Source organism: Ipomoea nil, unplaced genomic scaffold, assembly GCF_001879475.1.
Source record: "Ipomoea nil cultivar Tokyo-kokei standard unplaced genomic scaffold, Asagao_1.1 scaffold0302, whole genome shotgun sequence".
Lineage (NCBI taxonomy): Eukaryota > Viridiplantae > Streptophyta > Magnoliopsida > Solanales > Convolvulaceae > Ipomoea > Ipomoea nil.
Genome location: NW_017616730.1, coordinates 2,346,474 through 2,372,568, shown reverse-complemented (window position 1 = coordinate 2,372,568; position 26,095 = coordinate 2,346,474). Strand labels below are relative to the sequence as shown.

Genomic DNA, 26,095 nt, shown 5'->3' with positions numbered 1-26,095 from the left:
GAATCACTTATTTTGTTAGATGAATAAGAACACGTCATGTAAGCAGGAAGTAAAACACAGAATAACAATTGGAAGGATGATAGTATTGTTTTATAAAATTACAAACTTTATAAGTGTACTTTGAAATAACATGAGAGATAAATTTAGAATAATACATTGAAGGAATATGTATAGGTTGCATGGAAAAGCATAAAATTAAAGTTATGCTTAGCTTTACACTTTTATTGCATAATGGGCTCCAATCTGTCAAAAAGATGGGCGGGCAAAATACATAGGTTGGCCCAATTGAGGAGGAAGATTGTGGGTCAAGAACATGGGCATGGAAGCTTAGGAAGGCCTGCTCAAGGGAGGCCGGCAATTTATATCCTACACCACGGTGCGTGTTGCACTATGCGCCCAGATGCAAAACGACGTCGTTTTAATTATTTTTTTTAAAAAAATTTTCCGCCCCAGTGAATGGCAGTAGTTTTTTCTTAAAAAAAAACTCCGATGTTCAAGAATGTACATAATGTTATACTAGAATACACATAATGTTATACATGAATGTACATAATTATATAACAAAATATACATACTCTTTTTAAAAGATAATACACATAATCTAACATAATACATAATAAACATAAACTTTTAACATAATACACATCAACTCTTAACATAATACACACAAATTTTCTGATTCGGATGTACATAATTGTATAAAAAGAATGTACATAATTGTATAAAAAATACACATAACTGTATGAACCAATACACATAACGTTGTGAACAAATACACATAACGTTGTGAACAAATACACATAATCTCAGCAACTTCCTACCGCGCCTCCCAACACTACCCCAAAACGACGTCGTTTTGGGAGACGCGCGGCGCACAGTGCTATGTGCGCCGTGGTGTAGGATATAACGATTGAGGGAGGCCTAGTCTACTGGGGTTCAAGTTGGACTCCTTAGATTTAATAAAAGGCTGGATAGAAGTTAATTTAGGATATTGAGAGTGTTTGATAAATAACTGTTAACTGATCAGGTTAATGGATTTGATATTATTAACTAATTGTAGAAGATGTTTGGAAAATTAATTGTTAGTTTATAATTGATTACATACAAAATGGCTTTCTCAAAAAGCTTATCGAAAAAAGTTATTTTAAGTATCTTTTTGAATTTTAGGTCCTGTTTAGTAAATATATGTTAGCTAATAGCTGTTAGCTGATTGGATTGATTAGAGGGTATAACTAGTTGATAATGTTAGCTGATTGTAGAAATGTGTTTGGTAAATTAACTATTAGCTGATAGTTGTTGATATAATTTCTTTTCTAAAAAAAACTAATTGAAAAAGTTGTTTTGAGTAGCTTTTTGAATTTTAGCATTTTAGAGTTAATTAACCAAACGCTTATATTGATTTTTTTTTTTAACAAAGTCAAAGAGCTAATAGTGATCAAATAACCTAAAATTGACCTATAAGCTAACTATTTTACCAAACAGGGCCTCAGTGTTTGGAGCAATAAACTGTTATAAAAAAAAACTAATTAATCAAACACTTTGTTTAACTAAATTAAACAGCTAATAGTGATCAAAGAAACTATAATTAATTGATTGCTAACTATTTTTACTAAAAAGGACCATTGTCTGGTGGCGTAGGAACCTACATGCAATTTATGGCACGATATATATTGAATGCAATGGCGTATTATTTTTCTCTTATGAAAATGCAAATTTAATATAATTACAAATCTCTCCCATTATAACTCTTGGCAAATTATGCCCTGGACCCGTGTCCACAATGAATTGTGGACACGGGCCCAAAACGCCGTCGTTTTTCAAAAAAAACGCGTCATTTAGTTAAAAAAAAAAAAATCGCGCGCGTTTTGCCGTTAACGGCGTTATATATATATATATATATATATATATATATATATATATATATATATATATTGATTATGAATGTACAGTTATGCCGTTATGAATGTACAGTTATACAATTATGAAATTATGAACCTAGAGCTCTAACATTATGAACTTACAATTATGAACATATATAGTGATAAAATTATGACCATGGAGCTTTAAAATTGTGAATATAGAGCTTCGAAGATTATGAATGTACAGTTATGGAGTTATGAATGTACAGTTATAGAGTTATGAATCTACAGTTATGGAGTTATGAATCTATAGTTATGAGATTATGAATCTACAGTATGGAATTATGAATGTACAGTTATTGATCGAATTATGAACAAAGAGCTCTAACATTATGAACTTACAATTATGAACATATAGTGATAAAATTATGAACATAGAGCTCTAAAATTGTGAACATAGAGCTTCGAAAATTATGAATGTACAATTATGGAGTTATGAATGTACAGTTATGGAGTTATGAATGTACAGTTATGGAGTTATAAATGTACAATTATTAACATATAGTAATAAAATTATGAACATATACTCCTATAACGAAGCGATTTGAAATTTTTTTTTTAAAAAAAAGAAGAAATAACAATGCCTAACGACACTATTACCCGTGTCCAGCAAGCATGCTGGACACGGGTCCAACGCATAACGATTGATAACTCTTGTTCTTGGCTTTTTCTTATTATTAGTTATAACGTGTTTCCCAACAATAGCAATCACGCCAACATTTTATCATGCCCCATTAAACAGCCTACATATAAATTTCTATTTTTATTTACCCTTGTCTTTAGAGGCAAATTATGCCTGGTGCATACGGATGCAAAAACGACGTCGTTTTATTAAAAACGCGCGTCTTCTCTTAAAAAAAAATCAGGTTCGATTCTCAGTAACAACATATGAACTAAAATTCCAGAATCGATGAACTATAATTCCAGAATCTATGAACTAAAATTCCAGAATCTAATCTATGAACTAAAAATTTCAGAACGAATGAACTAAAATTTCAGAATCGATAGAACTACAATTCCAGAATCGATGAACTATAATTTCAGAATCAATGAACTAAAATTCTATAATCTATAAACTAAAATTCCAGAATGAATGAACAACATAATGCTGTTGCTGGGAATCGAACCTGATTTTTTTTTTTTTTAAGGGGAGACGCACATTTTTAATAAAACGACGTCGTTTTTGCATCCGTATGCACCATCAGCATAACTACTCGTCTTTAGAATTGTTAATGTGAATAAAAAATTTCACGGGCTGGGTTGTCATCAGTGTAACCCTAATTTACTTTGTATGGCTCGGGTTGGTGAGCCTTGCTCATTAGTTTTAAGAAACCTATGCACCCCAAAAAAATTATTATTATGAACTGGAATAAATATTAAATAGGTCATTCAATTGCAATTAAGTTATCAAATTAAAAATAATATATAATTGAGCTCATGAACAATATAAATTCATATAATTAAATCAAAATGACTTGTTTATCTGAAAGTATGCTAACCTGAGGGTTACCAATTTTAAACCATGATTGATTTAAATCAATAAAATCAATTGAAAGCTTCAATGTGCTAAATGTATGTGTATATATACAGAGAGCAACTTAACTAAATGGACATCAGAGTTGCAAACTCTATACACACTGCCATGGATGCTCTCATTCGAGTTCTAGCCATTTCAGGGCTTCTAATCCTTCCTTTCCTCTACCTTTCTTTGCGAAAACAGTCTAAACACAAAACCAATACCAAGAAACTACCGCCGGAGCCGCCCGGCGGTTTGCCGATCCTCGGCCACCTTTACCAATTCAGCAAAGAAACTCATCTGGTGAAGACGCTGGCAACCATGGACGACAAAATCGGCCCGGTTTTCATCATCCGCCTGGGCCTCCCCCGCGTCCTCGTCGTCAGCAGCTGGGAAGCCGTCAAGGACTGCTTCACCACCAACGACAAGGCCCTCGCCGGCCGCCCAAACATATGCGCCGGCGTATACCTCGGCTACGACAACGCGGCGTTGGCCTTCACCAACGGCGCGTTTTGGCGCAGGATGCGGAAAATGGTCGTCGTCGAGCTCCTCTCCACCACGAAACTCGAGAAGTGGAAACACATTTGGATCTCGGAGATGAACCTCTCGGTCAAACAACTTTACGGTTCGGTGACGAAGAACCGCAAGGTGGAGGTGGACATGGAGGAATGGATTGGATACGTGAACTTAAATTTCATCTCGAAAATTGTGGCGAAGAAAAGGTACAACTACTCCGTGGAACACGGGTTCGACAACCAGGATGCGGTGGTTCTGAGACAGGCGTTTAAGGATTTCATGACGCTGACCGGAGAGTTCAGCTCGGCGGACGCGTTCCCGTTCCGGATATTTCACTGGTTGGACATCGAAGGGCTTGTCCGAACCATGAAGAAAGTTTCCGACGGAACGGACGTGATTCTTCAAGGCTGGATCGACGAACATGTACGGCGAGGAGACCTCCCCGCCGGCGAAGATCCTGACTTCATCGACATCATGATGAAGGAGGTGGACGAGGAATTCCTCGCCGGTCAGAATTACACTCGTGACATTATAATAAAAGCAACTGCAGTGGTAAGTACACTATTATACACTACAAATTCGTTTACCCTATAAAAGAATTGGCCTAATAAGTATAATGTTACAAGTTCAATTCCAATGAGAAATAAGGAATCTAATGAGAGTTTCAATACCCACCTAAATTAATCAGATTGTTGCTTTGTTAAGTTTCAAGTTTGATCTTCTTGTTTTGATTCTGTCAATTATGAGATGATACACACCCTTAGTAGTGACGGCCTGCACACAGTCAAGTTGGTCAGACGGTTTGCTTTGGCAACTATAAAATTTCAAGTTTGACTTTCTTGATTTGAGTCTATTGACTATGTGTTAGTTTATTTCTTTGTGATCATTTGTCTGCTAGGATCATAGAGTTGAATTTATCTAATGCATACAGTGGTTGTGGGTTTCTGTCACCCAAAAAAAGCTAATGATGAAAGTGAAATCCCATTTGTTTGTGACAGGCGATGCTTCAAGATGCGGCAGAGACCGCGGTGTCCAACATGGTATGGATAATGGCGATGTTACTGAACCACAAAGACGTAATGAAGAGGATTCAAGAAGAGATAGACACCAAAGTGGGGAGAGAGAGATGGGTGGAGGATTCCGACACCGACAACCTAGTATACCTCCAAGCAGTGGTCAAAGAATGCATGAGGCTATACCCCGTCGTCCCTTTCATCGTACCGCACGAAGCAATCCAAGACTGCGAGGTCTGCGGTTACCACATCCCAAAGGGCACGCAGTTATTCGTGAACGTGTGGAAGCTACACCGCGATCCTAAGATATGGCCCGAGCCCGAAAAATTTAAGCTCGAGAGATTCTTGACCGAGTCGGTCCCGGACGGTCTGGCCCGGCAATTCGGGTGGATGCCGTTCGGGTTGGGGAGAAGATCGTGTCCCGGATCTGGGTATGCGTTGAAGATGGCGCACTTCATATTTGCGAGGTTGCTTCAAGGCTTCGATTTCGCCACGCCTTCGGGCATGCCCGTGGACATGAGTGAGGGCCCGGGGATTACTATGCCCAAGGCTAAACCGATAAAAGCACTGCTTACGCCGCGCCTGCCCGCCGCAATCTATGAGTCGTCCAATTGAGAGTTTAAGGTTTCATTGTTTGAATTTGGGACATAACGAAATCGTTCGAGGTTTAATTTAATTTAATGTTGTTTGTTGGAAAAATAAAGTGGGGTTAGCGGTTAATTACTTGATCCCTAATCCCTAGCTTGTAATAATGCATTTGTGTGTATTCTGTTTATTTATGCACTAAGTTTATCAAATGTTAATTACATGGAGTATGTGACTTTCTCTTTTATTTGTTTGTTTTTTTTGTTTTTTTTTTTTTTTTTGGTTTTTGGGATCAGAGGAGGGGGATACCCAACACAACTAAATAACATTTACAGTTCGTTGATGTGAGATTCGTCTAGTCGACGAAGCTCCCATCCTGTCGAGGGCAACCATATCCTCAAGCTCCCCTGGCGGCGTCTCTAGGATGTGAAGGCCACTGTGATGCAGCGCCGCCAAAGATGCCAACTTATCGACTAGTCGGTTTTTTCTCTATAGATATGCGCATATCGCACCTCAGTGAACTCCTATGCTTCTCTAACACACAGACATGCAATGTTGTTGGATTGATTTTGCCAGCCTTCACTCCTCCGTAACGTCTCCACCATTAACTTCGAGTCACACTCAAGGATAATTCTTCTGGCGCCATACTCCTTGGCCATATGTAGGCCCTGCAAGACGCCCCACGCTTCCGCCGCTTCAATTGAGCATCTTCCAATTCTATACACGAAGCCTCGTCGCCAGTCACCGTTGTTATCCCGAAGATCACCTCCACAACTCGCTTGGCCGTCTCTCTTGCAGCTGCCATCTACGTTTAACTTCAACCACCCCTCCCTCGGTTTCGCCCAAGCCAATCTAGCTTCGTCTCCCCGGTTACTCCTAGACATTGGCCAGCTTCTGCCCTCGTAGGCCCTAGCTATCTCTCTTAAATATGTTTTTTTTTTTTTTTTTTTTTTTTGTGAGATCGATAATAGGATTGAATTTTTCTAGATCAACTTAATTAAATCAAGCATGTTATGTAATTGGATGAAGCAACAAGATGATAGGTGAGTTGGGCTAGGAGCGATAAATTTTTATGGAGGTAAGCTAGCATAGATATTCTTGTTCGGATAGACGGGTTAAATCATCATAACTTTTTCAATTTTTTTTAGAGTAAAAGTAACACTAAAACATGCCTATGTTTCTCTTTAAATTAAATAAGACGTTGTCCTCAAATCACATATTACCTTATCTTATAAGAATAATAAGTTTTTTCATTCCTTGCATTATATATTGCAATGATCCTTGAATTTTAAACTAGTTTTCTATTTGATTTACAAGTTACAACATCTAATTTCATCACTACTAATTAACTTTGTAATGATATATAGTTGGGATAAAGAGAACCAACAAATTAAAACTTGGAATATACATCCATTGACTAGGGTTCACAATGTACTATGGACTATACTGCATGTGTATGTGCATTATGTTATGAGTATGAATTTTGTACTTGAAACAAATTAATAATTGTGTCTTATGTTGTGAATTCATATGTCTTGTGTTGTGAAATTCTGTGCCTATGTACACAAATTATGTACCTCAATCAAATTTTAAAAATAAGTAAATATATAACATGTGTATGTGTCTTGTATTGTGATTTTTTATGTCTTGTGTTATGAAATTTTGTATTATACGAATATGAATCTTGTATCTCGTCGTTTCGATCCAGGATCCATAATACTTTGCGGACCTTAGGATGGTCCATGATATAAATTGCCGAAGTTATGAATCTTGGCTTTCAATTTTGTAAATAATAAATTATATTATAGCTCTTTTATATGCTTAAGTTTGCATTGCCATGAAAACATTTTTGGGTAACGTCTTCTCCAAATAAGCTAAGAGTCAAACATTACAAACACTTTTCGAATCAAATCTAAATTAGTCATTATTATGAGCCACTCAAATCTCATACTCATGTACATGTACAACTACACATATAAAATCGATCTAAATTTGCTGGTCAAAATTATCACATCTAAATAATGTCTTTGATTTATAAAAAAAAGTTTGCATTAGTTACCTGAAAAATGTACTGTAGTAGGTGAAGCTTACTTTGTGATTTTCTAGGAAGGCATTGTGACCTATAAGGAGGTAGGTTGCCGTATATAGCTGAGTGGCTCAAACTTAAAAGATCATTTGATCTATAGGTATCCCTCAGAAAGTCAAATTTAAAATCTTGCAATTAATAAATTAACTGTTCGATCAATTTAGTTGTAAAAAATCCAAGTCATGTTTACTATGAGGGAGTGGATGCCACCTGCTGTATAGACAATGACCTGATTTACATATTCGGCCCATAAACCAACCAATTATCAATTTTTTTTTTTTTTTTTAATGCGGCCACATCAATAATCAGTTGATAAATAAATGTTGATATTTATTAATCAATTTATAATATTAATTTTTTATTCTAAAAATGATGAAAATTAATATTAGTTTAAACGAATTATTATGGTTGAACAAAAATGACTGGAGAAACAGTGGTCAAGTTTTGTCGTGAGGGCTGAGGTTGTGTTTTCTTGTCCTCTAGCCGTTAAAACGTGTTTCCTAATAGTTACCCAACAAATCCATTTGATTGCATCTCAAATAGTACATTATTTATATCATTTCGGCCTTTTCACATAATATATATTAGATGATTATAGAATAATTAATTAATTAATAATAATAGTCATTCCATTATCTGCATTGCATATAACAATAATTTAGTAAGATAATGTGTTAAATTATTAGCTGAGGGTGCCCGCTAAAAAGGGTTAGGACCAAGACTATGTGGTCTAATGGTATCCGGGTTGGACTTTCATTTGGAAGGGTTCGAGCCTCAGTGGAAGCGTTATTGGTGCTTTATGTTTCAGTAGGTTGAGAAAGTATATGAACAAATACTACAATGTAATAGGGTCAGTACCATTAAAAAAAGAATGTTATCTTTGTGGCATAAAGATAACACAATTATATCTTTGTAATTGTGTTATTCCCAAAAGGTTGAATTGAATCTCCAATCCTAAGGGCCGACAGAACATTTGGAACTAGATTTTTGCTTACTGCACATAAGGAGACTTTCACTATAAGAAAAATTTTTTATTTCTCAATTGAGACGAGGACAAAGACTATACTCTCCGCTCCCACTCAAATCCATTGCCATCCCAAGTCTGAACCCCAACACAATCACTGCTGGGAATTATGGAATTTTCGACCACCTGAAAGTGATCTTAAATCAAGTTGAAAGTCTTGTTCCGACCACTTTTGGTATCCAAAAAAAACCTTTGTTGCTATTTCCGACCACATTTTTACTTTCAACTTGATTTAAGATCACTTTCGGGTAGTCGAAAATTTCATAATTTCCAACAGTGAATCTTAATTGTCCCTAAATTTCCATATATAAGTTTACATGTATTAACTGTCTAATTAATAAGTTGAATGTTAAATGTTTTAAGTTTTATAAATTCAAGTATACAATTTTGTAAGTGAGAATATGTTTAATATATTATAATACACCTAAATAATTAAAAAAAAAGTTTCATTCAAAATTACTATCAATAGAACATAACTATTAATTTTATATTAGAGTACAGTCTATTCCACGTCTTAAATTATCATCAATCACTTTCAATTATACTTTTTAGAAAAATAAAGATAAAATCATTTTCTTTATTTCCAGACAAAATATGTTCTGTACAACCTTCAATTATGATGCTTGGATAATATTACTTAACCTCAATTATGTAATTTTCCCTCGTCACCTTCTGAATTAACAGAGACAAGATAGTGTTGGAAGAATAATGTTTATCTGTTTTCTACTTTTCTAAGATATGTAACTATTAGTGCTCATCATCATCATCATCATCATCATCATCATCATCATCATCATCATCATCATCATCATCATCATCATCATCATCATCATCATCATCATCATCATCATCATCATCATCATCATCATCATCATCATCATCATCATCATCATCATCATCATCATCATCATCATCATCATCATCATCATCATCATCATCCCGTTTATCTGTTTTCTACTTTTCTAAGATATGTAACTATTAGTGTTGTTATATTATTACTAGTATTTTCACCCGTGCGATTCACGGAATGAAATTGTTGTAACATATTAAGAATATTTAAATCGATATATAATTATTTAAGAGTTCATTTCACCAGAGGTTGTTGTAACATATTAAGAATATTTAAATCGATATATAATTATTTAAGAGTTCATTTCACCAGAGGTCGTTTATCTTTCCTGACAATTCCAAATTTAATCCTAGACTATAGTTATTAATTATTACAATTTATTCTATGTTACAACTCTTATGTTAATATTCTTACTATTATTATTAACACTTAATTACTTTTAGATATTATTATTACCACTTATATTATTATTATTATTATTATTATTATTATTATTATTATTAGTTTCTTTTCAAGTACTGTTAGTATATAATGGTCGTGAGGCACAATAATAATATAACCATAATTAAATATTCTTGTATTGTATTCCGGAGTTAATGCCATTTTTGATCTTAGACTTATTGAGGCATTGACACTTTTCATCCTCCATAATAAAAATTGCCACTTAGTAGACACTGTTATTGGTCGTTGGACAGTTTTGATCCTCCGTCAATGAAGCCGTTTGTTGACCGTGAATTAGAAAGGCTTTTCTGTCATTTTATGTCTTATTCTTCTAATCTTGTGAATCCCCCTCACGTGTACGGTGGATTCCAACCAACACGTTAATGGATATATGCTCACACCCCCCCTCACGTGTACGGTGGACGCTTATGAGTGGCGTTGAGATTCGAACCCATGACCTTTGGTCTGGCTTTGATACCAAATTGAAGCATGTGTTCCATCTCAACTAAAAGCCTAAGCTGATAGTTGGATACACATTAATGGATATATGCTCACAGTGAGTAGCAGCGAGGTTCTTCTCCGGCGAGTTGTGGGTGCGGCGGCGAGCATACGAGGCAGTAACTCCTTCTGGCGAGGTTGGGGCCTTCATCGGTGGTTTTTGGTTTCGGCGAAGCAGAGAGGGCAGCAGGTCGGCGAACCCTCCTATGGTAAATAGCAGTTGTAGTTGTAGATGGCGTGATGTAGAATTTGCACCTGTAAGTCCTCCCTTCCATATTGACCACAAATATCCTTCCCATCTCTCTCTCTCTCTCTCTCTCTCTCTCTCTGACCACAACTACTTGGTACAACCTCAAAAACTCTGTTATTCTACCTGAAATTCATTGAAGTTTCAAGCTGAAAATGTGGAATCCGTCGCTCCCCAAAAATCGCATTGTCTGAGGTGTTGGAATGGCCGGTGTTGACTTACTGGTGCTGTAGCTTCATTCCCCAACCCGGATGATAAAATTCGGAGCACCAGCTTTGAGGTTCAAGGAGGTGGTAACACTGTCAATGCTTTGATAAAACCCGGATGATAAAATTCGTCTTGGTCTTAATCCAAGGATCATATCTAAGATTGCTGATGACTCGCATGGCGAAAGAATACTTGATGAGCTTGAAAGGGATGGTGTTGATACATCTTTTATGGTGGTGTCCAAAGGAGGAAACTCACCATTCACATATGTCATTGTTGACAACCAAAAAAAAAAAAACTCGCACGTGCATTTTCGCTCCAGGATATCCACCCATGATATCTGAGGGTCTACATACCCAAATCAAAATTGTCTTCAGCGCTTGGAGTAAATATTGTCTACTTAGATGGAAGGCTGCATGAGACTGCTTTGATTGTAGTGCAAGAGGCAAAGAGTAGGGGCATACCTATTATAGTTGATGCAGAAAGGTTAAGGGAGGGGTTGGGTGATATTCCTGACTTTGCTAGTTATGTTGTATGGTCGACAAAATTTCCACAGTCATGGACTAACGCCCTTTCTATTCCAACTGCACTTGTTTCCATTATCTTGAGATTGATGTCAAATGTAAAATTCGTGATTGTTAGTTGGGGGAAGATGGTTAATTAATGTTAGAAAGGACTGAAGTGGATAACCTCAGTTTGAAGAAATTGATGTAGCAGTGACCAATGGATGGAGAAATACAAGGATTAGAACATAAAAAGATAGAAAAACCCTTCTAATTCACGGTCAACAAACGACGTCATTGACGAAGGATCAAAACTGCCCAACGATCAATAACAGTGGCTACTAAGTGGCAATTTTTATTATGGAGGATGAAAAGTGTCAATGTCCCAATAAGTCTAGGACCAAAAATGGCATTAACTCTTGTATTCCGTGAGTCACAATAATAATATAACAATTATTAAATATTGTTCAATTCTATATTCTTCTAGGATTTCTATTACCATCATTAATTATTCCCAAATTTACCATAATTAAATAATTTGACCAATTATAAAGAAAGATTATTAAATAATGCACGGGACAATTGTTTAATTAAAAATTTTAAAAGTTCATTAATAAAACATAAGGTTCTCATAGTTTTTTCTTAGAAACTCTTTAATAAAGTACTTTTTTTATAAATTGTTGGGCCAAACCGCCTACGGCAGTTTGCGGTGGATAGATCTCGAAAAAATACGCGATTTCAAAAAAATATTTGTCCAAAACGGACAACGGAGTCAAAAATTATGCATTACCGAACTTTTGACACTTAACAACTTAAAAAAAAAAATAAAAAAATTAAAGGCCAGTTCAGCTGGCGAGGCGGCCGCTGGGGAGGCCGATTCCGACCTTCCTCGCCGCGGAAAGCGACACGATTTTTGCAACACTGATATATAAAATAGATATAGATTAGAATAGGAATAGTATTACACAATTTTATAATATTAGAATAGAATTTTAACGCATAATTATTGTACGAATGAGAAAGTAGAAATCAATATATTTTATTAGGAAGAGAGATTTTTTAGGATTTGGGCGGGAAGTTAAAATTTAAGAATTTTGTTTTTATATATAGTATAGATATAGATTATATGTGCAAAGTGAATTGTATTACACAAATTTATAATTTCAGAATAGAATTTTTAATTATTGTATGAATGGGAAAGATAAATATATTTTATTGGGAGGAGAGATTTTTTAGGAATTGGGCGGGAAGTTCAAATTTCAGGATTTTGTTTTTATATATAGTATAGATTAGATGTGCAAAGGGAATTGTATTACACTATTTTATAATTTAATAATAGAATTTTTTCCCAGAAATATTGTACGAATGAGAAAGTAGAAGTTAATATATTTTATTGGGAAGATAGATTTTTTAGGAATTGGGCGGGAAGTTAAAATTTCAGGATTTTGTTTTTATATATCGTATAGATATAGATTATATGTGCAAAGTGAATTGTATTACACAATTTTATAATTTCAGAATAGAATTTTTACCCAGAATTATTGTACGAATGGGAAAGATCAATATATTTTATTGGGAGGAGATATTTTTTAGGAATTGGGCGGGAAGTTAAAATTTCAGGATTTTGTTTTTATATATAGTATAGATTAGATGTGCAAAGGGAATTGTATTACACTATTTTATAATTTTAGAATAGAATTTTTACCCAGAATTATTGTACGAATGTAAAAGTAGAAGTTAATATATTTTATTGGGAAGAGAGATTTTTTAGGAATTGGGCGGAAAGTTAAAATTTCAGGATTTTGTTTTTATATATAGTATAGATTATATGTGCAAAGGGAATTGTATTACACAATTTTATAATTTCAGAATAGAATTTTTACCCAAAATTATTGTACGAATGGGAAAGATCAATATACTTTATTGGGAGGAGAGATTTTTTAGGAATTGGGCGGGAAGTTAAAATTTCAGGATTTTGTTTTTATATATAGTATAGATATAGATTATATGTGCAAATAGAATTGTATTACACTATTTTAAAATTTCAGAATATAATTTTTACCCAGAATTATTGTACGAATGGAAAAGTAGAAATCAATATATTTTATTGGGAAGAGAGTTTTTTTAGGAATTGGGCGGGAAGTTAAAATTTCAGGATTTTGTTTTTATATATAGTATAGATATAGATGTAAAAAGAGAATTGTATTACACTATTTTAAAATTTTTGAATAGAATTTTTACCCAGAATTATTATACGAATGGGAAAGTAGAAATCAGTATATTTTATTGGGAAGAGAGATTTTTTAGGAATTGGGCGGGAAGTTAAAATTTCAGGATTTTGTTTTTATATATAGTATAGATTGTATTACAGTATTTTATAATAATATGAGAATAGAATTTTAACGCACAATTATTGTACGAATGAGAAAGTAGAAATCAATATATTTTATAGGAACAGAGATCTTTTAGGAATTGGGCGGGAAGTTTAAATTTCAGGATTTTGTTTTTATATATAGTATAGATTGTATTACACTATTTTATAATTTTAGAATAGAATTTTTACCTAGAATTATTGTACGGATGGGAAAGTAGAAATCAATATATTTTATGGGGAAGAGAGATTTTTTAGGGATTGAGCAGGAAGTTAAAATTTCAGGATTTTGTTTTTATATATAGTATAGATATAGATGTACAAAGAGAATTGTATTACACTATTTTGAAATTTTAGAATAGAATTTTTACCCAGAATTATTGTACGAATGGGAAAGTAGAAATCAATATATTTTATTGGGAAGAGAGATTTTTTAGGATTTGGGCGGGAAGTTAAAATTTCAGGATTTTGTTTTTATATATAGTATAGATAGTATAGATGTACAAAAGGAATTGTATTACACTATTTTAAAATTTTAGTATAGAATTTTTACCCAGAATTATTGTACGAATGGGAAAGATCAATATATTTTATTGGGAGGAGAGATTTTTTAGGAATTGGGCGGGAAGTTAAAATTTCAGGATTTTGTTTTTATATATAATATAGATTATTATATATTATCCCATTTGGCGTATGTTTAGAAAGGGATTTCATTAATCGGAAACGACACTATTATTTTTTAATTATAAGAAAATTATATTTTTTCGTTATTTTTCATCTTTCAATTGTTTGCGAAAAGATTTTTACGTTTCTATCTTATTTTTGTATTTCAATTATTTTGTTATCATTTTTCATCTCTTAATTATTTATGAGCAAGCTTTTTCCATTTCTAGCTTTTGTCAGGATTGGGATATTGTATGTCTCATGCTTAATTTGAATTTAAGTAGCTCACGAACACAAATTTGGACTTAAAAACTCCTTAATTGAACGTTTGAAACTTGAATGTTTAGACTTGAAATACTTAAATTTGTAATATTTGAAACTTGAATACTTGAAACTTAACTCTTTTAGCCTCTTTTAGAGAATGTCTTATCAATTCTGGACCAAATTAATTGGTCTAATTATACGATTGTCTAGTCAATTCAATAAGTTTCAAACTTTGAATATACACAACAATCTCTTCCGATCCCAACACCAGCTCTGATACTAATTGTTATATCAAACGTTATCATTACGCTAAAATTATAACTAGTAGCGAATGCATAACTTTATTTATTTATACTTATGTAGTAGTCAACACCATATTTTAATGTTGTGATGTTGTACTCGACTTTTCAAATCTCCACTCAATAAAAAGTAATAATAGTATAATTGAAAAATGAAAATCCCATTTTCTCTCATTTATTTTCTTTAATTTGGATTTTATATGAGGACATCATTAGCTCAACGACTTGAGTTCGATCCACCCAATGAGGCTCGTGGGTTCTTGGATGTCGATAGTGGACACTGGTGAGGTCTAATTGATGGATTGTTGCTCAATTATTTTTTATTTTTTATTTTTAGGTTGTGTTTGTTGGTCCGATTTTTGTACACTATTATGAGATTTAATGTTTATTATCATGTTTTTCTACTTTTGCTATCTTATTATTGGATTCAAATTTTTAAATAATTATGAAACTCATTACCATCTTCCTCCCGTAGTTTTGAAAAATGAAATCATAAATAAGGAGAAAAAAAAATTTTAAAATTAAAAGGGTCATTGTCCATTAAATAAATATGGAACTTTAATATATATACACATATATGTGTGTGTGTATATATATATATATATATATATATATATATATATATATATATATATATATATATATATATATATAATATTTTTTATATTTATTTATTAATTAATTAATTTTTATTTGAATTCTTATTTACTACCAAACAAAGAGTCTATTTCTACCCAAATTTATCAACATTACAAATTATTTGATTCACATTACCAAGTATTTGATTCTAATATTTTTGAACCAAACACACCCTTAATTAATGTAGTTTTGTCAATCAACTATACCAACTTTATGCATTTTCATATATAGAAAAAGACTTGGTTTTGGGTATGGAGCATCATTAAATCTTCAGGACAACTGTCCCACCTAAAAGAGGTGCCTACAATTCAGCGAGGGATTAGTCACTGTGTTCGGCGGTGAAAACTCCGAATACACCAAAAGAAAATGTCCATGTAGCAAGATATAAGTAATACTTGGTAGACTTCCATTTTCTCAATTTCGTATACACTTTTTCTGGGACCACATAATGAAAATAGTATATCTTTATTTATCACATCATGGATGGAGTAAATTAAAAATAATGGAGTATAATTTGAGAGTACATATAGTATAACTCCAAGATATATGAACCTGATATAAATTTATTTTTTATTATTTTGGTATACCACAAATTTATTTTGATCTACTGCTTATTAAGGATATATGATGCTCACATTATTTATCTGTGTATAAACTCTATACTGCTATCCTTGCCTTCTTATTCGGCCTAGCCCAGCAGCTCTTGGAGCATTCAAGTAAGTCATTCAACCGCACGCACATGCTTAGCTCAATTGTTCAGTAGCCAGTATTTGAGAGAATATAAATCAAGGTTCGAATTGAACTTTGGTGACGGTAGCATGGAGATTATATCAAAGTGGACAGATTCCCTGTACGCTTAGTCATATATTAATCCATGCTTTTGCTAATATATGTCTATGACTCTGGTATAGTGAGAAGGATATTGTGTTAAATATGGAACAGGTATATGTAGCTAAGATATGGAACATAATATTGCAATTTTTTATGAGTTAATACCTAAAATCGTCCTCGACTATAATGGTTTTTCTCAATTTTGTCCTAAACGATTTTGGTGACCTAATATCGTCCCAGATTTTTGTGTTTCGCTCAATTTAGTCCTCCATTTGTTATTCCGTCAAATTGGTGTTAAATAAAGTGACAATTCAGTAATGTCAATATTGATCTCTCTTTACTTTCAACTTGTGAAGTGCGAAATTCCTCTTTCTTGTACGAATTACATCCAGAATTACTCCCGGACCTGCAAATCAAATTTTATATTCGCAGTTTTAGGAGTAATTCTGGGAGTAATTCGTAAAAAAAAAAGAGATTTCGCACTTCACATGTCTATGAGTAAAGAGATGTCAATATTAAAATTACTGAATTGTCTATTTATTTAACACCAAATGGACAGAATAACAAATGAGGGACTAAATTGAGCAAAACCACAAAAGTTGGGACTAAATTGAGCGAAACACAAAAGTCTGGGACGATATTAGGTCACCAAAGTCGTTTAAGACGAAATTGAGAAAAATCACTATAGTCGAGGACGATTTTGAGTATTAACTCAATTTTTTATCTCTGTTTGTCCCCACTATCGCATGCATGGCCCTCATAACCTTACCCTAATAATTCTGTAAGGGGTGTTTGGTTGGATGAAAAATATTTTTCATGGAAAATGTTTTCTTAAAAGTGAAGGAAAATGTTGGTTTATGTTGTTTGGTTGGATGGAAAACATTTTCCATTGAAAAATGAATTCCTCAAAGTTGAGAAAAATGAATTCTTTGCAAAAGGGTGGGATTTTGTTTTCCACAAGGATGGGAAAGAAAAATAAAATGAGTGTACCGTTTTACCCTTGCGAAAGTTTCTTAATTACATAGGCACCTATTTATTCATTCATTTTTTTAAGGGTATAATGCTCTTTATATTCATTATTTCTTATCTTTTTAAACCTAAACAAACAATGGAATACATATTCCTAGTAATTTCATTTCCACAAACCAAACAATTGAATCAATTTTCTTCCATGAAATTTCAATTCCATTTCCCTTCAAATATTTTTCAGCGAATCAAACTGACTGTAAAATAATATATATAATAGATGCTGTTATATTCTTCTAATGGAAACATGTTCCTAAGTAAAAAGTGTGAATTAATCTCATTGATCAGTACATGTAAATTAATGATTAAGTGTCGCTAATCTCATTCATTAACACATGCATGTAAATCAATGGTAGAGTGTTGCTGGAAAATAAGAGGAAAAACTTAAATATTGAAAAACTTACCCCAAAAAAAAACAGAAAAAAAAAAAAAGCAGGGGGGTGGGGGATTGGGGGGGGGGGGGGAGAAGGGAGTAGTTTTATAGATATTGTAAACTTAAAGTTTCACTTAGCCAGTGAGTTCCCGCATTTTTTACATGAGAATTCCGCCTTGTGACTCTAGTCAGCATGCAAAAGATCACTAGGTGTGGAACTGAAAATGTTGTTGTCAAGTCAATAGTCTAACAAACTTGACTTGGTTATTTTCAAAAAAATAAAATAAAATAAATAAAAACTAGTTTAACCAACTTGACTGGGTTGTCCGAATATGAATTTTCATCTTTCGTGATCCATGGGGTGATGTCAAGCTGGCATGCATATCAACTAATCATTTTTTTTGTATTACAAAGGAAGGAGGACACCCATATATACTATCTACGCCTTCACCAAGGCTTGAACCTAAGACATCCCACATAAGGGGCCAATTGGATACCAGTGGACTACAAGCCACTTAGTCATATCAACTAATCATTGTTACAACATAAAAAATGATATCAAATATAATTTATATTTAAAGAATAAGGGTAAAATAAGGCAATGAACTACACACGAAAATGTAATTAGACCACCAAACTTTAAAAAATTGTATTTAGGTTCCTGAACAACACAAAATAATATAATTGAATCGAAATTGACCCGTTAACTCATTAATTGTTACGTGACGATTACCGGATTTAAAATAATTTTTAAAATTTATTTTAATAATTAAAAAAAAATCACCCATCCCCAGGCCTTCGTCTCCAGATCGGAGACAAAGAAACCTTCTTTGTTTCTAGGCTGTTGGAGACGAAGACCGGTTCTTTATCCCAGGCAATCTGGAGACAGAGGTCGGGGGAGGGGTGATTTTTAAATTAAAAAATTATTTAAAATTATTAAAATAAAATTTAATTTTTTTAATCCGATAACCGTCAAATCAGCAATCAATAGCTAAACATGTCACTTTAGGTTAATTGCATGATTTGGTATTCTTTAGGGGCTCAATTGCAATTTTTTTAGTTTGGTGGTCCAATTGCACTTTCGTGTAGAGTTTGATAACTTTTTTAAAAGGAATATGGTATGCATATTATAATAAAGCAGAAATAGAGTCAGAAGGGACACCGTTCCAATACAAAGTGTTAGCCTGAGTAGAGGCCGATAAAGCAAGAGTATGCGCAAGTAAATTAGCCGCACTTTGGCACTAAACTAATATAAAACTGAGTAAATTAAAAGCAAATAAAGACACCATACATGCACTCATCAACAACCAAGCCCACATAAGAACGCGTCGCCGGCTGTGAGGGGGATAAGTACCTACGTAATTCCAAACAGCCGGTGTAGAGTTTGACTGACAATACTCCACGGTCCTTGAGCCAAGACAATACCTCCTTGCAAGCTAGGGACTCCGCCAATATGAGAGGTGAAAAGCAACCTGGAAGTTTTCCGTTTCAAGCCGCCGTGAATACTCCGTCTGGTGATAGTAGCATTGCTCCGAACGTGGCTCTCCCGGTTGACGGCTGGTAGCTGGGGTCGAAATAGCATCTGGAAAGGTGCAACGAAGATGTCTGTGCTGCAGAGACGGAGGCCGGAAACCTATTTAAATTTTAGGGTCCGTTTGGAAACTCGTAAAATGACTTTTGGAAAATGTTTTTTGAATTTTCAGTGTTTGGATGCAATATGAAAATCTAGTCAACGGAAAACATTTTCCATTGACTGGGAAAATGAAATCATTTCGGTGAAAAATGACTTATGCCAAAATTTGGCGTAAATCATTTTCCGCAAAAATGTTTAATTATACAATTCTACTCATTTTTCAGAAAATAAACCAAACACACCAAGTTCTTCAAAATGCAATCAAACAGCAGAAAGAAAAATGTTTGCTAGAAAATGACTTATTTTCTAAAAAATATTTTTCATAAGTCATTTTCATGCTTTACAAATGCACCCTTATTCTTTAATTTTCTTTGAGTTGGAGCGGGAGACCCCAAATCTAACTAAGAGTAGTAATAATGGGAGGAAAGGCCCCATCCAACCCCCCACCCCCCCCCCCCCCCCCCCTCGAAAATATCATCATTCAGAATATAATCTCCCGCACATCACCCTTATTCCTTTATTTAAAGAAAATTGTTATGTGTACTCCCATTTTTTACTCATAACTTTTACTCTCACACACAAAATCTTGATGTAAACAGTTATATTGTGACCCACATAAAAAAATATAATTTATCAAAACTCGCCACATCATAGAGTAAAATTAAGAAATTATAATAAGATTTAGAAGTACATGTACTAAAACTTTAATTTAATCTTGAGTTACACACGATTGATGGAATATATGATCATGACGGTCCATATATAAATAATAAATAATCTCTATATAAAGCAAGTTGAATTGTAGCGCCATTATATTACCGGCCTAGCGCTATTAGCTACACTCAATTACATACTCATCCATCCATGGATCTTTTTCATCTCCTCTCATGTCTTGCAGGCTTCATCTTCTTCGTTTTACTATACATCAGAATAAATAATAAGAACAGAAACCTGTTATTACCCCCAGTGGCCGCCGGTGCTCTTCCGATCATCGGCCACATTCCCATCCTCAACAGCCAAAACCAGATTCTCTCCCGGACTTTGGGAGAGATGGCGGATAAGCACGGCCCGCTGTTCATCGTGCGGTCAGGGATGACTCCCATAGCCATGATCTGCGGTCTGGAAGCCGCCAAGGATTGCTTCACCACACACGAGCGAGACGTGGCGTCCAAGCCGGAGTTCGCCGTCGGCGAACACCTCGGTTACAACTACGCCATGTTTAGTTTCAGCTCCGACAATGCGTACTGGCGCGTGATGCGCAAGTTTGTCGTGTCAGAGCTTCTGTCCAACGTTAAACTCGACAAGGTGAAGCATATCCGCATGTCGGAGCTGGAGACCAGCATCAAAGAGTTGTACCTTTTCGTCACTGCTTCTCCTGAACCGAATAAGGCGGCGGTTGTCGCCATGGATGAGTGGATAGCACAGTTGACGTTGAACACCAGTTGTCGGATCGTCGCCGGGAGGAGGTACGGTTAGATATTAATAGAACAAATACTAATTTTGGTCTCACCACAGTATTAACAAAATGACAGTTTTGATATACATGTTAAATTCCTACCCATAACTATTGTTTTAGTATCAATTTTCATCACAGCTATTATTTTAGTGTCAAAATTCATCACGCCGATCACCCTTCATTTAAGACATGTCGAAATATGAAATTATTAATGGTATTTTTGTCCTTTTCAAATTAAGATTCCAAATGAAGCATGAATAAAGAGATTTTAAGTTCTAAGATCAATTTCAATTCACAGTTCTCCTCATCAAATTAAGGTAGGATGGGATGAAGAACTGTGAATTGAGATCAATCTTAGGGCTTAAATCTATTTATTCATGCTCAAATTGAGATCTTAAGTTGAAAATGACAAAAACACCCTTAAAATTTTTAGATTTCGACGTGTAAACGGAGAGTGACCGGCATGAAGAATTTTAGCACTAAAACAATAGTCGTGGATAAAAATTGATACTAAAATAATAGTCGTGAATGAAAATTGGTAGGAATTAAACATGTGAACTAAAACTGTCATTTTGCTAATACTCATAGGACCAAAATTGATATTTACTCATATTATATTAATATATATAAATTCGAATCTCAAACTTAAGGACCACTCACGTTTAATTTATGTCCTTAAATTTTCTGAGGAAAGGTAAATTGTGAAATGTGTTTCGCAATGAGGGATTCGATCATGAGTCAACTTGGGCCACTATACCTTTACACTTAGACTTTCGACCACTAAACTATACCCCTGGGCGTGTTTGACATTAATATATATTAACATAAACTTTAGCGAAACTTAACTAACTAGGAGTATCGGAAGCTTCAGGATAATCGGAGTATCACTCTCCATAATTGGTATCACCATTGGGATGGTAGATCCGTTTGTCTATCACTTCTCTTAAATACTAGATGATGTAGTTTATTATTCTCTTAAATACTACTTACTGAACTAATGAGCTAAACCCGTGAGGACTGGTGTAGTTTATTCTGTCTATAAGAGTTGTGGGAGAATTGTTTTTACTTAGAAGCCTAAGCGTCATAAAACCAAACTGAATATTCAAGTTAATTAAATCACTTATTGACTCAGTCACATACTTGCATCACAAACGCTTAAATAATATTATACCATATGAAAAATTCTTACAGGTACAAGTTTAAGGTCGGAGGAGCCATCGGCGACGACGACAGCACGGAGTATAAAGAGGCGCAAGAAATGATTAATGTTTTTCGGGAATTCCAATATCTAAGCGGGATGTTTGTTCTCCAGGATGCTTTTCCATTGCGGCTGTTTAAGTGGTTTGATTTCCAAGGTCATGTTAGGGCCATGAAGCGTAACAATAAAAAGGTTGATAAGATTCTTCAAGCCTGGATTGACCAACATATTGAGAGACGGCAGTTGGGGAATGCTCCGGCACCGGCGGCCGGAAATGATCTGGACTTGATCCACCTCATGCTTTCAACCATCGACAAGGAATTCGTTAAAGGTTTTCCCTATACCCATCAAATGGCTATCAAGGGTACAACCCAGGTATGTATAAGCCTTATTTGGTAACATAGTTAACTTATTAACCAACTTTTGTTTATTAAATCAAACTGTTGACTTGTTAAATAATCAATATAAGTGTTTGATTAATTAACTTTCCGTAAGAGCATGTTTGGTTCATGGAAAATATTTTCCTTAAATTTGAAGAAAAATGGATTTTTCTTGGTTTGGTTCATGGAAAATATTTTTCATTGGAAAACATTTTCCTCAAAAATGAGGAAAACATTTTTCATGGTCCCTCTTGGTATTTTGTTTTTCATGAAAAATGTTTTTCATGAAAAACAAGTAGGACAATTATGTCCTCACTAACTTTTCTTAATTACTATTATTATTGTTGTTGTTGTTGTTATGTAGGGGTATAATTATCTTTATACTCATTATTCCTTACAGTTCAAAACTCAATCAAACAATGGAATAATATTCCAAGTAATTTATTTTCCACCAAACCAAACAATGTAATTAATCTTCCCGATAATTTCTTTTTCATGGAATTTCAATTTCATTTCCCTTCAAATATTTCCAACCCCAAAACGGTGTGTTATTTCATTACTAGTGAAATGAGTCAAACCTCAAATTGTTTGGCAAAAAACGATGTTGCGGAGACAGGATTTGAACTCGATAATTTCTTTTTCATGGAATTTCAATTTCATTTCTCTTCCAATATTTCCTCGAACCAAATGGGACCTAACATTTCAGTGCTCCAAAACCTTAAAATTCAAAAAACTGTTCAGCTTTTTGAAAAAATTATTTTAGAGGCTCAAACTCACAATCTTCCAAATAGAAGTCTAACCTGGATACCATTATATATAATCAGATATTAATTAACATTTACCAAACATTTTTATAATCAATTATCAACTAGTCAAACTCACTAACTCAATCAACTAATAACTATTTACCAAAAGTATAATATAACTTTGACCAACCCAATCAAGCCGTTGATTTAGTAACCGTTCAACTCTATGCTTGAATTTTGCAGAGTATGATCATAGATGGGTCGGATACAACCGGGACTCATATGGTATGGGCACTATCCTTACTAGTGAAGTACGGCGATGTAATGAAGCGTTGCCGGGAAGAGATAGAAGCGCAAGTGGGCACAGAGAGATGGGTGGAAGATTCCGATGTTAAAAAGCTAGAATACCTGCAGGCCGTCGTGAAAGAATCGCTACGCCTATATCCCACAGTTCCGCTCTTAATGCCGAGAATGACATCCAAAGATTGCAAGATCGGAGGTTACGACCTCCCAAAAGGTGCCCAGTTCAACGTTAACCTGTGGAAAATCATGCGAGACCCGAAATTCTGGCCGGAACCCGACAAATTCATGCCGAAGAGATTCCTGAACAGGGAAGCGGGCGGGGCGGATAATCCACTGAAACGGTTTGAGTATGTGCCTTTCGGGTGTGGGAGACGAAGCTGTGTAGGAATGGCGTATGCGTTGCAGATTTCGCATCTCACCATTGCTCGATTGATTCAAGGTTTCAATTTCAGCACACCTGGAAATGTGGAACTGGACATGGAAGAGGGATTCGGAGTCACTCTGCCCCGAGCAACGCCGTTACAGCTAGTGGTTACGCCTCGCCTGCCCCCAAACTTCTATGGGCTCTAGATATTACTATATTAGTTTGAATAAGTACTACCCAAGTTCTTATCCCTATATTAAATAAATGTATTTTAATTTAGACAAATCATGAAAATGTGGCAATCATTATTCTATGGACCATGGTCTACACATTTGTGTGAACCATAAATAAAAAGTATATTTTTAATATATTAAAAGTATATTATTTATATACGTAAAGTATATTATTGAAAAATATATAATTTTAAATATATTATCAAATAATGTACATTTAGTACACAAAGAATGTACTTTAAGTATATTAAAAATGTATATTGTATTCAAGCTATGTGGACCATGATCCACACAATAATTTGCTGTAATGTGGATGTGCAGTGCCTCTAGGTACTAACTACTAAGGCCTAATCGGTTGGCAATTAGTCAGAACTGTGGGCTTCAGCTAGGGTGCGTTATGCCGACAAATTATACTGTGGACTCAAGTCCACCTTACAAGGTAGATCCTGGTATAAAAATACATAATTTACATGGTCTAAAAATACACAATTTACATATTAATTGTTCACAATTCAAATTGTGGATATTCAGTATGTAATTGTGTATTTTGGACTCAGATCCATGATATAATTGCGGGTGTTATAGGAAATTCTAGAAGGCTAGCAAGCTATGTAAATAAGTTTGGGCAGGAGCGTGTTTGCCCCGACCGAAACAGTTGTTAGCCACGGCCTAGGCCAATTTGGGTGCATGGCGACACGTACATGGAGACACGTCGAGGAGGGTAGCGAGTTCCATGCCAGTGAGCACCAATGTGCTTGGACCGTTACTGCCTACTGCCCAGGGCGCCAAAGGATAGCACCAAGTATTAGACGCGAGCCACACTGCCCAACACTCTATGATGCATCATGCTCCAACACAATTGTCGCCCAAATGTTATGTCGACGCGGTCTATCATTATGCAGACAATTCGGCTATTGTAGGAGCGGTATTAATGGGACCAGGTGGTCAGTTTATTTCGGCATACAGTGCACCCTTGCCACATTGTTTTTCCCCACTAATGGCCGAGGCATATGCATGTAAGGAGGCCCTATCTTGGTTACACGACCGTGGAGAACAGAATATTAAGCTATATACTGATTGCCAGACACTTCAAAGTTATTTGACCACCCCACAACTGCTATCACGATCATATATCGGCTATGCTATTGACAGATTGGATGAAGACTTTAATCCTAAACTATTTGACTATGGTCTTGCCAAGCTCACGAATGGGGGAGGAAATACAGCAACGACATGGGAATGAAGATGAAATATTAGGAGAAATGACGCTTTTACCCCTCAATTTAATGTTCACTTAACTAGGATTTGACGGAAGGATCACAATTGGAAAGATTTTAATAGTCAGAGGGTTAAATTGTCCAAATTAAAAGTCGAGGACTAATTATGGAAAATCACCATACTCGAGGGACCATTGCTGGAATTAACTCTTCAAAAAAATGTTTGGGCAAGAGTAAATTACTTTATACCAATTCGTTGCATAATATGTTTCAATTATTCATTCCACTCTAATAAGATCTCCTAATGCGAGGGATCTTAGAAATTAGCTTCTTTTTAAGACTTCAAGTCCTCTTGTATAAATGTTCCCTCTTGAGAGTTAAAACGAATCATAATTCTTTATAATTGGTAGGGAATATCCCGACCGACATAGCTTCACCACGACCGAGAGGTCTTTGTCCTTTTGTCTATGTCTTTGCAGGTAACAGGTCGGGCTCCTTGAGGAGAACCCGGTCGGGGACCGACCGGGAGTTGCCCGAGCGATGCTATGAACCCCGAGCGGTGGTCCTTCGGCGAGAGAGCTGGCTAAAGACACGTGGCGGCTTTCTACGACGACAGGCAGGGCACCCGGGAGGAGGACGCGTGGAGGCTACGTGGAGAGCATGCCGAACGGCCGGAAGCTTGTCTCCGGCACAG

General features: G+C 34.9%; 2 protein-coding genes across 2 annotated transcripts; both read left to right on the top strand.

The window, feature by feature from the left end:
- The first annotated feature begins 3,515 nt into the window (after nucleotides 1-3,515).
- LOC109162261 (cytochrome P450 82C4-like) lies at nucleotides 3,516-5,795 on the top strand. Its single transcript, XM_019310984.1, has 2 exons — nucleotides 3,516-4,503; nucleotides 4,950-5,795. Exons 1-2 carry the CDS (start codon nucleotides 3,526-3,528, stop codon nucleotides 5,577-5,579), a joined length of 1,608 nt encoding a protein of 535 aa, XP_019166529.1. The 5' UTR covers nucleotides 3,516-3,525; the 3' UTR covers nucleotides 5,580-5,795.
- A 14,533-nt stretch (nucleotides 5,796-20,328) lies between these two features.
- Nucleotides 20,329-24,205, top strand: LOC109157930 (cytochrome P450 82C4-like). The gene is made up of 3 exons (XM_019305750.1): nucleotides 20,329-20,970; nucleotides 22,152-22,533; nucleotides 23,528-24,205. Exons 1-3 carry the CDS (start codon nucleotides 20,369-20,371, stop codon nucleotides 24,155-24,157), a joined length of 1,614 nt encoding a protein of 537 aa, XP_019161295.1. The 5' UTR covers nucleotides 20,329-20,368; the 3' UTR covers nucleotides 24,158-24,205.
- The last annotated feature ends 1,890 nt before the right edge of the window (nucleotides 24,206-26,095 follow it).